The sequence below is a fragment of the Halyomorpha halys genome, unplaced genomic scaffold (assembly GCF_000696795.3).
Source record: "Halyomorpha halys isolate HHAL.00 unplaced genomic scaffold, Hhal_1.1 Scaffold241.1, whole genome shotgun sequence".
Lineage (NCBI taxonomy): Eukaryota > Metazoa > Arthropoda > Insecta > Hemiptera > Pentatomidae > Halyomorpha > Halyomorpha halys.
The window spans coordinates 811221-825875 of record NW_027105010.1 but is presented as its reverse complement, the minus strand read 5'-3'; the positions used below and the strand labels follow the sequence as shown (position 1 = coordinate 825875).

Genomic DNA, 14655 nt, shown 5'->3' with positions numbered 1-14655 from the left:
TTTTTTGAACTATATTCTGCCCCTCACCCATATTGGTTTTTGTTATAGATACCTTTGCTGTCTTGTGTAAATTTAGTTAAGTATGTAGATAAAAAAAATATTATGTAATTGGGTTACTCCAGAATAGCAATAAAAAAAAACAAGGTATATGCATTATCATTAAGAAATATGCAAGAAACAATTAGGGTATTATAATCATTACTGAACGAAAATGGGAGGAGGAAAACAAATTAATTCTTTCACTCATTTAAAATTTAATTATTAAAAAAATTATTGTCTTCTAATACTGTAACATCAATAACAGAAATTAAAATTCTCAGATTAGCAGGTATTTATTTGAAATGTGATAAGATGTTGGAAAAGGAGGGATTTGAATGAGGATAGGGAAGAAGTATGGCAAATATCAGTAGGGGAAGAATTTCATTAGGTAGAAGAATGGGCAATTAAATAAGCAAGAAATTTTTGAATGATTTGGTTCAATGGAAAGGGGTATAAAAATCAGAAATATGGGATCTTGCTTGCTGGAATTGAACTGAGGGTTCGAACTTTAGATACAGGAAGGGTGATGTTTGATGGGTGTTAATGGTTTATAGATGAAGAACCACTTTATCTTGTGATGGTTTTAAAAGAAACATGAGAATGCCATGAGGTATCGAAGACAAATCTTGAACAGTAGTTCATGATTTGCTTTAATCTGGATAGAGGATTCGAGCACAATTAGGGTGACCATAGCCTTGGTGAAAGCGGGGGATATGAGGAGAATATGTGTAGGCTGTTGGAGGAGGATTGACCGTCGGGAAATTTGGGAAGTAGAGGGTTTCCAAAACACAGTTTGGTCAATAGTAATGCTCAAGTTTTTGTTGGAAGACCAAAACGTGAAAAGATAGGACTCTATCAGAGGATTGGTAAGACCCTGAACCTATGTAAGAAAATGCTGTGAGAGAACTTCATTGACGAGTTGGACATTGGATGATGAGCAGGGCGAAGAAGGGTGCTACTCTGAGGAAGTTCTTCCCCACCATCTATGCAAGATTAAAGGCTAAGTGGACCTTCCTAGATTACTGGATCTCACAGATCCTAACAAGACATGGAGGGTTCCAGGGAGAGCTGCAGATCTTCAAAAAGAATATTTACCCCCCTGGTTGATGAAACGTAAAGTAAATTAGATATTTGTGGATGCACTATTCTTTTAAGAGGTTCATTTCTGAACCTTTCTAATTGTTTCCTGGAAATTATGACTGGGTCTAGCCTGTAGATGTTGGGTTAAAGTTTGTGTGTATTAGGATGAACGTTAAGTCTTTTTTCAAGAGGCAGGAAATACTAAATTTTGGTGTGAAAATTATAAATGGAGAGGACCAGCAGGATTTCTTGGCATAGATATGTGACATCATTTTGAAGTAAATAAGGTCTTTAAAAGAGATATAATTAAAATAAAAATTATTGTTAAATGATGGTACTACAGAAATATGGGAAAGAGGGAGTAGAGAAATATTGGAGGCGGCAGATACCCAGTATGAATTCAATTCATACTTAACAAAGAGTAAGAGTTTGTGAAGGAGTTAACATTTTGATTTAGAATCAGGAAAAAAAAAGGGAGCAGCTCTGCATGAGCTGTAGTATTTCACTCACTCGCTTGGACATTGAAGAGATTGGAAGTGTAGATGTCTATCATGAAATAAATAGAAGGGCAGGAATAGATTTCATCCCATTTCAAGATCAGATATGTTTTTACAGATTTGGACATTAGGTTGTGGAAAGTTATGATTTTGGGAAAGATTGATGAAGTTTGGATATTGTGTGATGTTTGATTCAGGACAAGAAATAGACATTGGAAAGAGGAAAGGAGGTTCTTCACTGAGTTGATGATATGTAGGTCCAAACAAATTATTTAAATGAAATAAAAGCAAGAATGGTGGGTAGGAAGAAATAGATTGAGGAAATTTCCTTGTAGATTTTATCATTGTTGTTTGAAAGGAAGTTGGTCATCAGATCACCAGAAATATTTTTAACAGTGTAGAAAGAAACAGTAGACTCATCTTCAAAAGAAATCTACAAAGGGCTAAACACCACAGCGTACATTTGAGGATGTGCATTGCCAGTTATCTCAATGAAATGAAACTCAATGTACGGATGATCTAATTGAGATGAGATATCTAATACTTAGGAGTGAAAGTTTTGGGTAAAATACTGGGTTGAAGGACATTTTAAAACTTCTCTTTATAGAAATATAAAATATATATATAGATATAATTTAAAATATATATTATATTCTCTTTGATATCCATAATGAGGCTGTTCACAACTATGAGTATGTCAGAGGTAAATGGTACATTACTTAATCATTGATTGACTACTCCTAGAGAGATTACCAATGTTCTAATGATTAGGCTGGTTTTTTCTACTGTTTGTGTTTCAGGAAACATTATTTTGTTTAAGACTGGAATACCTCAATGTTGTTATCATGCAGAACACCATACATAGTAGTCCATAAAGAGTTACTGTGTCATCAGTTTTTCTCATGTTACATGAACTATGGTATAATGGGTGAATTGTTTGGCAACATACAGGTGGAAAGCCCTATATCACAATAAAAAAGTTGTATATTAATTTACTTGCAAAGAAGATTTTCCCTTAATAATTACATTTTATTATTTTCAATCAAATTAGGTTCACCTTCATCTAAAGGTGTCTCCTACATCAACAGTGAATTTGATTGTACCAAATGTAATTTGAATCTTAAACTTAAGCAAGTTATTCTAATGTGAATTCTGTATTAATTTTGTTTATTATTTCTTAAGTATATGATTCAGTTATTTAATTATATAAATATTAGTTGCATTTTTGTTAATTCTTTTCTTCTTCAACTGTATATTATATATATACTGTTGAAGAATGTTGAGAAAAATTTAAAAAAAAACTAATGTCCTGGAAGAATCTCATTTTCGAGATGGGATCAAAGCATTAGAACATCGCTGGACTAAATACATTAATCTAAAGGGAGACTATGTTGAAAAATAAAAGCAGTTCCACTGAGGTAAGACACTTCTTTCTGGTACATTCCGAGAACTTTTCAAACCACCCTCATATAGGTGTGTGTACATGATTTTGATTATTTGGTTTTGCTCAATTTATCTACATCATTCAATAATTACGGAAAAATAATAAACTACAGGTATCTTTTGCAGAAATTTTACTCCTGCATTGTCAATTGTTAAAAACAAATTAAATTGTTATAAAAACCCACTAAATGGATACATGTTTATAAAGAAATATAAAAAAGTATAAGAAATGTACATAAATTACTGACTAATATAATTTTTGAATGCTCAATCTACAAGTCTGTTGGTACTAGATATCTTTAGGACTTTTACCTGGCTAATGATAGAGACTTTCACTGCTATAGTCAACAGCTAACGAGATAATTTTTAAAATTGTCAGTTGGGCTATCCATAGCTCAGGTGGTTAGGAGCCATCTTACTAATCTAAGATCTCCTGGCAGTGCCAGTTCAAATTTGGCCTGGGGCGTTGACTTTTTTATTGAGTGGCGGTCCCACAAAATGAAAAACTTGACCCTTGGGGGTTGGCCATGGTTAGGCCAAAAAAAAAAAAGATTGTTAGTTTCATTAATGATATTTTATTATAAACAGTATAATGTGCTAAAATCAGCACGACTTTGCCCTACACTCAACATCACAATGTAGAATAATAACGGGTCAAATATTATTCTCATTTCATTTTATGCATGAAGATATAAGACAAAATGCCACTCGTTCAGCTCAAAAATAAAAACCTCACTCGCCTGAATATTTTTTAGGAAGCTTTGATGCCATGCACAAACCAACATAGGTTTTAGACTAATATAGGATAAATCTGTATCAATAGGTTAAAACACTATCTCAATTATGTTAAAAGCTATCATAACAAAAAAAGTACTTTTGCGCAGGTTTTTCTTCTTTTTCTACATATTAAACCATAAGGATTATTCCAATAATTTTTTAGCTTGACAAGGGTGCTGTTAAATTATTTTAGGCTGACAAGGGTGCCATGAAAATTTGGGAACTGCTGCAGTATAGAAATATAATACCCATATTTTACCTCTTACCTCAATTGTATTGGATTAAACACTAATTAATCAACAACTCTTATGGACAATAAAATACTACTACAGCATTAGTCTTCAAAATTTTAAAAATAGATTAGTTATTGAACACATGACTTTAAAATATTTGATTAAAATGAAACTTTTTATAAATTTATAACAATAAAGAAACAATATAATATAACATTCAAGGAAATAAATACCCCTAAAATTATGAAGATAAAGATATTAAATTCAAGTATATTAAAAACAATGAAGTATACCTGTAAGAAATCAAGGATTTCAATAAAATCAAATGAATAAAAATCATAAAATTTATTTTATATAAATTATTTGTAGTAAACTACAATGGAAAAAATAAATACAATAATAGGAAGAAATTGAGCAAGGCTTTAACATTTATACCAATATCACATAGCTTGTATAATGAAACGAAGCAAAACACTTAAGATTTATAATTTTTACAAAGTAGAGACAATAACACATTAGATATTGCTGATTACTTTGAAATGTGAGTATATAATAACAATTAAAAAAAAAAAAAAAGGTCAGTATTATAACAATCTAATGATGACATGTTTTAACTACTATATACATATTAAATGACAATACATAAATTAAGGATGTCCCCAAAACAAGAAAAAAATTACAAAATCATACTACAGATTTTTATAATTTTGACAATTTCATAAAACAACATGATTTAGAAGGCCTTAAAAACGTGATGATAATAAAAAATTCATGAACAAATGACACAACAGGTTATTAAACATTAATTTTGTATTGTTAAGTTGTTTCAACAAATAAAACAATAAATAAATAAATAGGTCAGTATCATAACTATCTAATGATGACATGTTTCAACTACTGTATACATATTAAATGACAATACATAAATTGAGGATATCCCCAAAAAAAGGAAAAAAATTACATAATCATACTACAGATTTATAATTTTGACAATTTCATACAACAACATGATTTAGAGGGCCTTAAAAACGTAATGATAATTAAAAATTCATGAACAAATGACACAACAGGTTATTAAACATTAATTTTGTATTGTTAAGTTGTTTCAACTAATCAAAACAATACATTAGATATTGAGGGTAATATCAAAACATGATTAAACACAAACAAAATGAGTTGAATAAAATTAAATTGGAATTTAATGAAAAAAAATATTGTTTCAACAAATTGAAATGAAAATATAAAATATGAAGTGAGAACACACTACTGTATACATATTAAATGACAATACATAAATTGAGGATATCCCCAAAAAAAGGAAAAAAATTACATAATCATACTACAGATTTATAATTTTGACAATTTCATACAACAACATGATTTAGAGGGCCTTAAAAACGTGATGATAATTAAAAATTCATGAACAAATGACACAACAGGTTATTAAACATTAATTTTGTATTGTTAAGTTGTTTCAACTAATCAAAACAATACATTAGATATTGAGGGTAATATCAAAACATGATTAAACACAAACAAAATGAGTTGAATAAAATTAAATTGGAATTTAATGAAAAAAAATATTGTTTCAACAAATTGAAATGAAAATATAAAATATGAAGTGAGAACATTAAAGTTAGAAAAAAACATATCAAAGTTCATTGTGGTACTAAACAACAATTATGAAACAGTTACATCAATTTAAGAAGTAAAATTTCGATCGGATGACAGAACACTGTTTTAACAAATAAAACACAACATTAATTTCAAAATTATAAACTTATCGCTTATCAAATACAAATATCACATTTGAGCTATCACAGTTTCAAGGATTAATAACTATCTCCCAATTTTCTTTTCAGCATTATTTACATTCCATCACTGATAAAACTATCAAAAGAAGAAATTCTAAGTACTATTAGAGTTCACTCGGAAGAGAACTGTTCCTCTGGTAGAATAATACATATGCTGCAGGACTCTGAAAATAAATAATACAAATTAATTGTGTGTTCACATTTAAGTCGTAAAAAGTTGACTTTTGATTGATTTATAAAAATATTATTTAAACTCCTGATTGGATTACCAGTCAAAAGAAAAATTATAAAAATAGAAAATTTAGAAGAAAACAATGAAGTGATACTATACAACAGAGATTTTGATTTTCTATACCATCTTCAAAATATCCAAACACTCATTTTTCTGAGTAACTAAAAACATAATTTATCTCAAGTTATGTTAACAATGTTTTTGTTTTAATTAATCAGAATTCAAAAACCTCCATACATTCTTGGTCTTGCAATCATTTATACATTCTTAGAACACACGATTCCATGTTTTTAATGTCTTGTTTTACAATATTAAATGATTTTTCTTCTTCATTTTTATCCATATAAAAAATGATATCTTAGTAAATCTGTTCTTTAAGGAATGAAAAACATGAAATACCAAAATTAGCTAAATAAAATGAGACTCCTTTTCGAAAATTATATTTTAGTCAAATTTAGGCCCATAATGGATTTCAGGGCTCAATTGACTTGGAGGCAACAAAAAAGTCTTCTAGCAAAAAATGACTCCAGCTAGTCATTTTCACAATAATTCTTATCTTTATAAACAGTTCCTGATATCAGTCTGAGACACTGTCCAACCTCAAGGGTTTATCTTCGCCTCTAAGAGGTGCCATTCCTCAATGAGCCAATCATAAACTTTTGAATAAGAAAAAATGATTTATTAATGTCTACATCAAAGGAGAGGAACAAAGTACGACCAAATGGTTCTTATTTTAATATCCTGGAATTTTAGTTCATTAAAAAATGTAGAAGAAAGTTTATGTTATCTTATAAACCTATTAGACCAAAACAAATTGTCAATTAGTGCTGCCTTTCCAAGTACAAAACCCTTTTATAATTTCACCATTGATTAATATTAAACATAAATGATATTTTTACTTAAGTTATTTAATAATGAAATTGACGATGCTAATAAACTAATTACATACGATGTCAATTTGTATATAATTTAGATTTGAATACTTAACATAACTCTAGGATAAAAATCATCAGAAGACTGTCTCACACCATTCAATTTTTCATTAAAAATTTATTAAAGAAACTTTTAGTGACCAGCACCATATTCATCCATAACTAAGAAACTTATTTATTTATAGCCCTTCCAGAGTTTAGTTAGTCATTAAAATTAAGCTTGAAGATAATAATTTTTGGCTGACAGCTGATATAAATATACTTTTTGTAAACAAATATTTATTTAATTGATAGGTTAATGTATTAAATGTTAAAGGAAAATGATTTGGCGAGTTACTAAAATTCATCATTACCAATTTTTCATTTAGCACAAAATAAACTCCTTCATCAATCCATTTGAATTAGAAAATTGCTGATACTTACAAGAATGTCCTCGCTCCTAATGGGGGAGACATTGTCATCATCAAAACAATACCATCTATTTGTAGTTTTGTTTTTACAATAAGCAGTATCTATAAATAATATTAGTAATTTTAATCACTAATATAATAGAAACATCTAATCACACCATATATAATTTAAGGCAACTATAAGGACAAAAATTACAAAAAAACTTACAATGACCTCCGGTCAAAGTACCATAGTGGTTTATAACACCTATTAGATCATATTTTACGTCTTGCTCAGCAGGATTTATTATATACTTGGTTAAACGCAAATTCGACAATGGGAATTCCACCAGTGAATCAATTTTGTCACCTCCCTTAGTAAAGGAGAAACGTTTAAGTTGAATGATAAATATATTGGGTAATTTCCATAGATCAAATTTCTTAGTCACTCTTCGGTCTTTCTTGCATGTTGGACAATACCTGTTAAGAAAAATAAAAATTTGAAATAAGTTACACATAACAGAGGTTAATTATTTAATATAGAATAAAATTAATAAGAATTGAATAATCAAACATTTTAACAACTAATCATATCTGAAGACATGCCTAACTAAAAATGATGGTTTATTTTTAGTAGGCACAAAACATGGCAATAATTTATCGTGACTGGATAGTGTGAACTCTAATAAATAAAATAAAAATAGAAACTAGGGGAAGGAGATGAACCAATCAAAATGAAGACTTAAGGTGAATTAAAGATAACTAAAGTAGGTGTAGACAATAACACTTTGTTTATAAACAGTGACATACATTTTTCAAGGGCAATCATTATTTTCAGTTCATGATGAAGTTATTGCGGAATAAGGATAAAAATATGGATTGTAAATAAGCAAACAAGAATAAATCATGATACTAAAAAAATAATTAAAAAGCTTAATTAATTATTTGAAAGCCCTGAAATACTAATATTGATAAATTTGTCTATTATTTGAAAATATAAAATTATGAAGAAAAATACTAGCTGGTAATTTCCGGATTTTTTCTTTTTCTTAGGTTGCTTTTACACTATTTCTTAATATAATAATTATATTATATCGTTAAGATTGAAATGTAAATGCAAAACCATTGGACTTCAGAACAACTCACTGAAAAGAAAATCTAATAAGTAAACTTCCAATGGGTGGATTGAGACATAAAGGGAAAGGTTGTTTCAAGTTTGATCTAATAAATTTGGTTTTAATGGATTCAGTATATGGAACTCTAAAGGCAAAAATAGTCCTGGAACATCCAAAATATTCATGGGTATCCCCAAGTAAAGTGTAAATGCCTATTTTTCCCGAAGTAAATAGGTCCACCATTTGAATCTCTAATTGTTGGGGATGTTAAAAGTCTTGATACAGCTAGTATGTTAAAATTGGTCATGATGTGGTCAAAGGGTATAACTTAATATATTGGAGCTCTAAAAGAAGTGATTTAATGATTCCAATTAAAAAAAAAAAAAGGTTAAAGACAGATTAAAATAACTATCTGGGAATGAGAGTCTCATTCCTTTACCGTTATGAAGTATTTTAACTATTTCTATCGAGCCCAATTACACAATGAGAAAATTATTTAACACTAACAATTAGGACCAAGTTGTAAATGATTTAACTATTGATCAATGTTAATTTTTAATATTATTTTTCTTTTGGTAAATATCAAAATATTGAAGTGTAGTTAACCGTTTGTACACGAATTTCAGAAAGATAAAAATGTATTGATTGCCATAAGTCGTTAAATATTTTATTTGAATAGGGAGAAAGTACAAAGTCAATCTAGAAAGGAAGTGCATGTCTGAAGTATTAAATATAGTCCAAGTTAGTAACTTTAATACAGAGAAGATTGAGATCCATTAGTATTTTCTCAGAACAACCCCATCGACCTATCTAGTCAGATCTAATCTCTCTAGCTGACACTAAAATTTAGTTAGATGGATTAGATGAGACTGGATGGGCTTAGTCTGAGAAAGCCCTTAAAAATAATTATAATTATAAGTTGCTATTCATATCGCAAAAGGTTTAATTCTGGGCAGTAAAGTATTCATATGGAAATTATTTAAACATACTACTAATAAACAGGAGGATGAAACAAAAAAGTAAGTCATAACATAAATATAGATATAAAGAGGGTATATTGTAAATGCCATTTATGGCATTATCTTTTTTTTCAGAAAGAAAAAGCTAATGTGATAAAAATGAGAATTACAAATATAAACATGGATGAAACAAATAAAAAAGAAAAATAATGAAAAGAGGAATTATAAAATCCAAAGAAAGAGACTTAAAATAAAATAAAAATATTTACATAATATAAGTTAACTAATATAACATAAATATTCAATATACCAAGTGTTTTCAAGTCCTAATTTTTCACATGTCGTGAAAAGGTCGAAGCAATCGCTGATATTTAATTTTGGTTTGTCCCTGGAGTGGCTTAAATGAAAGTCGGGTCCATAATCTGGAGATTTTTCAGTGTAATACATTTGTTTTTGTTCAACAGTTAATTGAACCAACAGAATTTTACGGCTGATAAGTTTTAAAGTATCTCCTAAATTTACCAATCCTAAAAATAACAAACATTCATATTTTAACAGATACAAATATATATTTTAAGATACATATTTCATCAACTGGGAAATAATAGGATAAAAGAGATGCACCAACACCATGTATGTTAAAAATTCTTACTTCAGAAAAATATGAACTATTAAAGTTTACCATCACAGATCACCACAATATATACCTTACTTCTTATCCTCACATAAAAACATTAAGTAATGTTTAAGTTTAAGAATTGCTTTTAATCTTCTTCTTTTAATAATTTAATTTAATTATTTAACTTCCTTTGTAAAAAAATAAAATAAAAAATATGGATGTTGCATCAATACTTTTAAATGCAGTAGAACCCTAATAATTTGTATTGTCAAGGCTCTGAGAATTAAATATGGATTAAAGAGATATTCAAATGATATAGGTTTTTATTTTCAGAAGTAAAAAATTAAAAGTATGAAATAATAAAATTAATATAGTTAAATTTAGACAAAATTAATACAGAATTTTATCATTTAATATGTTCATGAAAATCAGTTTTTTCCTTTAGGAGTAACCTTTGAAGATAATTTTTGTGATGCCTTGCAATGACTTTGTCAGTTGTTCAGAGCGGAAAATGTGTCAAAACCAACATCCCATTTCCATTAACGTATTCAGATAAAACCAAAATTTCCTCGTAATTAGGATCCCTGCTACCACTAACCCATCGTCAAGATGGATCAGATTTAGAATTAAGGGAGTTTCTTCATTTTGAGAAAGTCTATTCCACTGAGAGTACTTAATAAACAATCATAATGTTAAGTAACTGTAAATAAGCGTTCCACCTTCAGAAATGAATAAGCCAGAAAACAATTCCTAATTGTATCACCAACATTTTGCCACTGTCAGCAATCGATACATCTAAGAAAAAAAAAGGCGATTTTAAGCTTCTTTGAGCACTCAATGCTGTCAAGGATTTGCTTAACTATTACGTGGCAGAAATTTTTTTTTATTATGTCCAGGTCTTGAGGCTGCATACTACAGTTTGTGTTGCCAGGCAAAAATAAAACAAACAAGGATTGATAAGGTACTGTTTTGGGCTATACATGTATCAATGCAACAAACACAAACACACACAAGAGATTCCCTACTTGTGATTCTGTGGATGAAACAGTGAAACATTTGTTCTTCCATTGTCCAGGCTCTGCTCAAGAAAAGGAAGAGCTGAACATGAGACTGGGCAGGAAATCAGTTCCAGAAAACTTAGTCTCCTTGATGATGACTGTAGTAAGCAGGAAAATAGGAGTGCTGCAGCAGACTATGCAGTGCAAATTGAAAGAAGGCTCAGAGTACAAGAGCGAGAAAGAAGAGGCCAGGCAATGGCCTAGCTGAAATAAGCTCTACAAAGAAGATTTAGGTAGATAACCTTTCAGCCCCATGAAGTAAAGCTTGAAAGCGGTTCCACGAGGTGGTAAAGAAGAATTGGGAGGTAGTTTTTTTAGTGAGTAGGAATCTCACACTGTTGTGTAACTTTTATTGTTGCACTTCATCTAATGAAAGATTTTTCCTCTACAAAAAAAAACAAAAAACATTTATCTATATAATTTTTATTGGAAGATTCTTACCTGCAATATTGCATACACAATTATCATCATCATCGAATTCTATTCTGACTGGTGTACAACTAGCAGTCACACCTATATCTAGAAGATATAGAGGTGGCACAAAGATTGTAGGAGGAAGATCACTGTCTGACGATGAATTACTGGGATCTAAAATAAAATAATCAGGCTTAATAAAAGTGTTTAGATTATGTTTTACAAATAAAAACATAAAAACTGAAAAATTAAAAGACTTAAGTTTATTTTTTTGTAAAATTTAAAATGTAGTTACATTAGAGATTAGCAAAGAGAACATTATAAATTGGATGAAAAAGGATAGGAGAAAGAACCAATATTCCAAGCTTCTTGGATACTAAAGAACGGGAACTAAAATAATCATGATAAAAATAAAGTATTTATAAAATTGCAAATTATGCAATGGCCGATGAATGTCATAATTGTAATAAATTAAAAATAAAATTTCAATGAGCAGATAACTTACTAAAAACTATTAAGGTAACTTAATGAAGTATATAGACAAGTTATATAATGATGTTAAAAGAGGATTTTTCAAAAACTATTTCTATATAATTAAAATAATAACACAGCTCCTGAACTAACTAAATTAATTAATTAAAAGTTTTATTTTAAAGAGGTAAGAAAACGCCCATAAATATACAGTGAAACTTCTCTTATGCAAACATACTGGGGAATGATGATTTCTTTGCTGAGAGCAAAGTTTTTGAAATACAATCTGGAAAAGCATAAGAAATAAAATGAAAGTTGAATTTAAAAAATGTAACCAAAAAAAGTGCTCAAACAATTATAGTAATTTTCTTTTAATAATCATACATGTACACCTATATGCAATAAATCCATCTAATGTATATAATTAAAAAATATAAATGCATATAATAAATAAGTAATTATGTTTAACTTTAAGGCTCTAAGTAAACTATAGTCTTATAGCTCTAAGTAAACTAACTTATAATATATCAATTTTTACGGTCAACTATATATACATATATAAATTATTTAATTTGTAAGCACTCTAAAAAATTAATAAAGTGGCCTTGTGAAAGATAGAAATGTTTTTGCCAGATAACCTATTTCATTTTTTTTTTTCAACCACTCACTAACCATTTTGGCGTCTACTAACACTACTTCTCCACACAAAGTTTTGTGTTCAGCTTTAAATTAGTCCAATGAACTGCTGGGTTATATGAATTTGGTTTGTCCTAATCCTTAGGGGGACTTTCAATGCCTTTTCCCTAATCAAAGGTCCACTAATCAGAATGTTAAGTGTCTTTGCAGAACAAAACCATTCGTACACCAACAGTCAAGAAAGTTTTCTGTATTTCCCTTCATAGCTGAATACATTACTTAGAAAAGTAGTTTTTAAAAACTACTTCTTCCTCATAAAATAGGCACAAAACACAAATGGTATTGGTATTAATAGGAAGAGCAGAGGTTAAGCTTTTCAACGGTTGCAGTAATATTGGATTTAAGTAAAATCCTAAGGAGTAAAACATGTTAGCATTAAATCCGACATCAGGAAAAAAAAAAAAAAAAAAGATTTTCTATTTCATTAAAAAATTCTTTAGGAAAACTTTACTTGGATCTTTTGGATTAGGGTACAAATTTTATATACTTGAGCTAATTAAATATATATATATATTTTTTTATTCTATACAAAAAACTAATCGATCAGCTTATAATACTTTTGAATACATTTTGAGCAAAGGGAGAAAACGAAACATTAAAAATTGGATAATTATTTTTATAATTACTAAAATTATACATATATATTTTTTTCAGCTCTAAGAAAGCATTGGCAGAAACCCGTTAGACACTTGTTCAATATCATTCAACCTAGTACCACCAAAAAAAGTTTCATTTAAATCACTAATTCCATGTTCAAGGCCTCTCCTTATTATTGTAAATTGTTAATACTGCAATGACCAGTAGTGTTCTAATTAGACCACATGAAGGTATAAATATTTTCATTAAGTACTTAATTACTAACTAAGAGCTTAATTCATTGCATCACCAGTATTGCACAAAACACAGTGGGGCAAAAGGGAATGAACAGATTACAAAATTAGGTAAAAAGGGGATTATAGGTTAATTATTATTACTTGTTCCCAAAATACTGAAAATTGGCCTGTACCTACCCTAGTTTATCATAAACTGGTATCAATACAACGTCAGAAAGACCTGAAGATGTATTTTATGGAAACAAAAGAAGTTCAGCAGAATCAACTGGATAATAGTTTTGTCATGTGGAGAAAATGGATAAATTTAAATGCAGAATGTTGAGCGCAGCAGTTAGGGACCATATTGAGGTTTACTTGCTCAGCTTAATACCTATAGCAAAACAGGTCAGTCTAATGTTAATGAGAGATTTTTTTTTTTTTATCAGACTTTTGAAGTTTAATTTAAAGGTTTTGAACTTCAACTTACTAGTTAATCTCAGAATGCTTAGCTTTATTATTACTAAAAGAGACTAGAATGAATGAATTTAGCTTTGGTTAAGCAGAAGCTAGTTAGTTATATGTAACCAGAAACAATTCGCATTTGTAAGAATAATCTATAACCTACGTAAGCATAAGTAATTTTCAAGAGCTTGATGTAATTAAGATTAACTCTTCTTCTGTACATTGCCTTATCCATAAACATTCAGGCTGTTATATTAACAGCTCACTGTTATCAGAGCTGAGTCCATCAGTCAAGGAAACTACTTGCCACAAGATGGGTCACTAGTGTAAACCAGACATGATGAATAGGTAAGCATTACATTACTTTTTTACATATATGTTTAACAAACCAAGACAATAATACAGTAAAGGTGATACTCATTTCTAAGGGGGAAAAATAGTAAAAAAGCCCACAAGATCATGGATATGTTATGCTCAAATATATTATCCAAAAAATGATTTGAATTTGAACAAACTTATGTATGTGTGAGTGTTTGTGTATACACACACACACACACACACACACACACACACACACACACACACACACACACACACACACACACACACACAC

The 14655-nt window shown here is 29.2% G+C and overlaps 1 protein-coding gene across 1 annotated transcript in view; it reads right to left on the bottom strand.

Annotated features, from left to right (window-relative positions):
- Positions 1-4465: 4465 nt before the first annotated feature.
- LOC106680089 (ubiquitin carboxyl-terminal hydrolase 15) overlaps positions 4466-14655 on the bottom strand; it is a gene marked incomplete in the record, with an annotated part of 44398 nt that continues 34208 nt past the window's right edge. Inside the window, 5 exon segments of the mRNA XM_067047324.1 lie at positions 4466-6047; positions 7471-7559; positions 7666-7916; positions 9821-10037; positions 11629-11775. Of these exon segments, the coding sequence (XP_066903425.1) occupies positions 5988-6047; positions 7471-7559; positions 7666-7916; positions 9821-10037; positions 11629-11775 (764 nt within the window).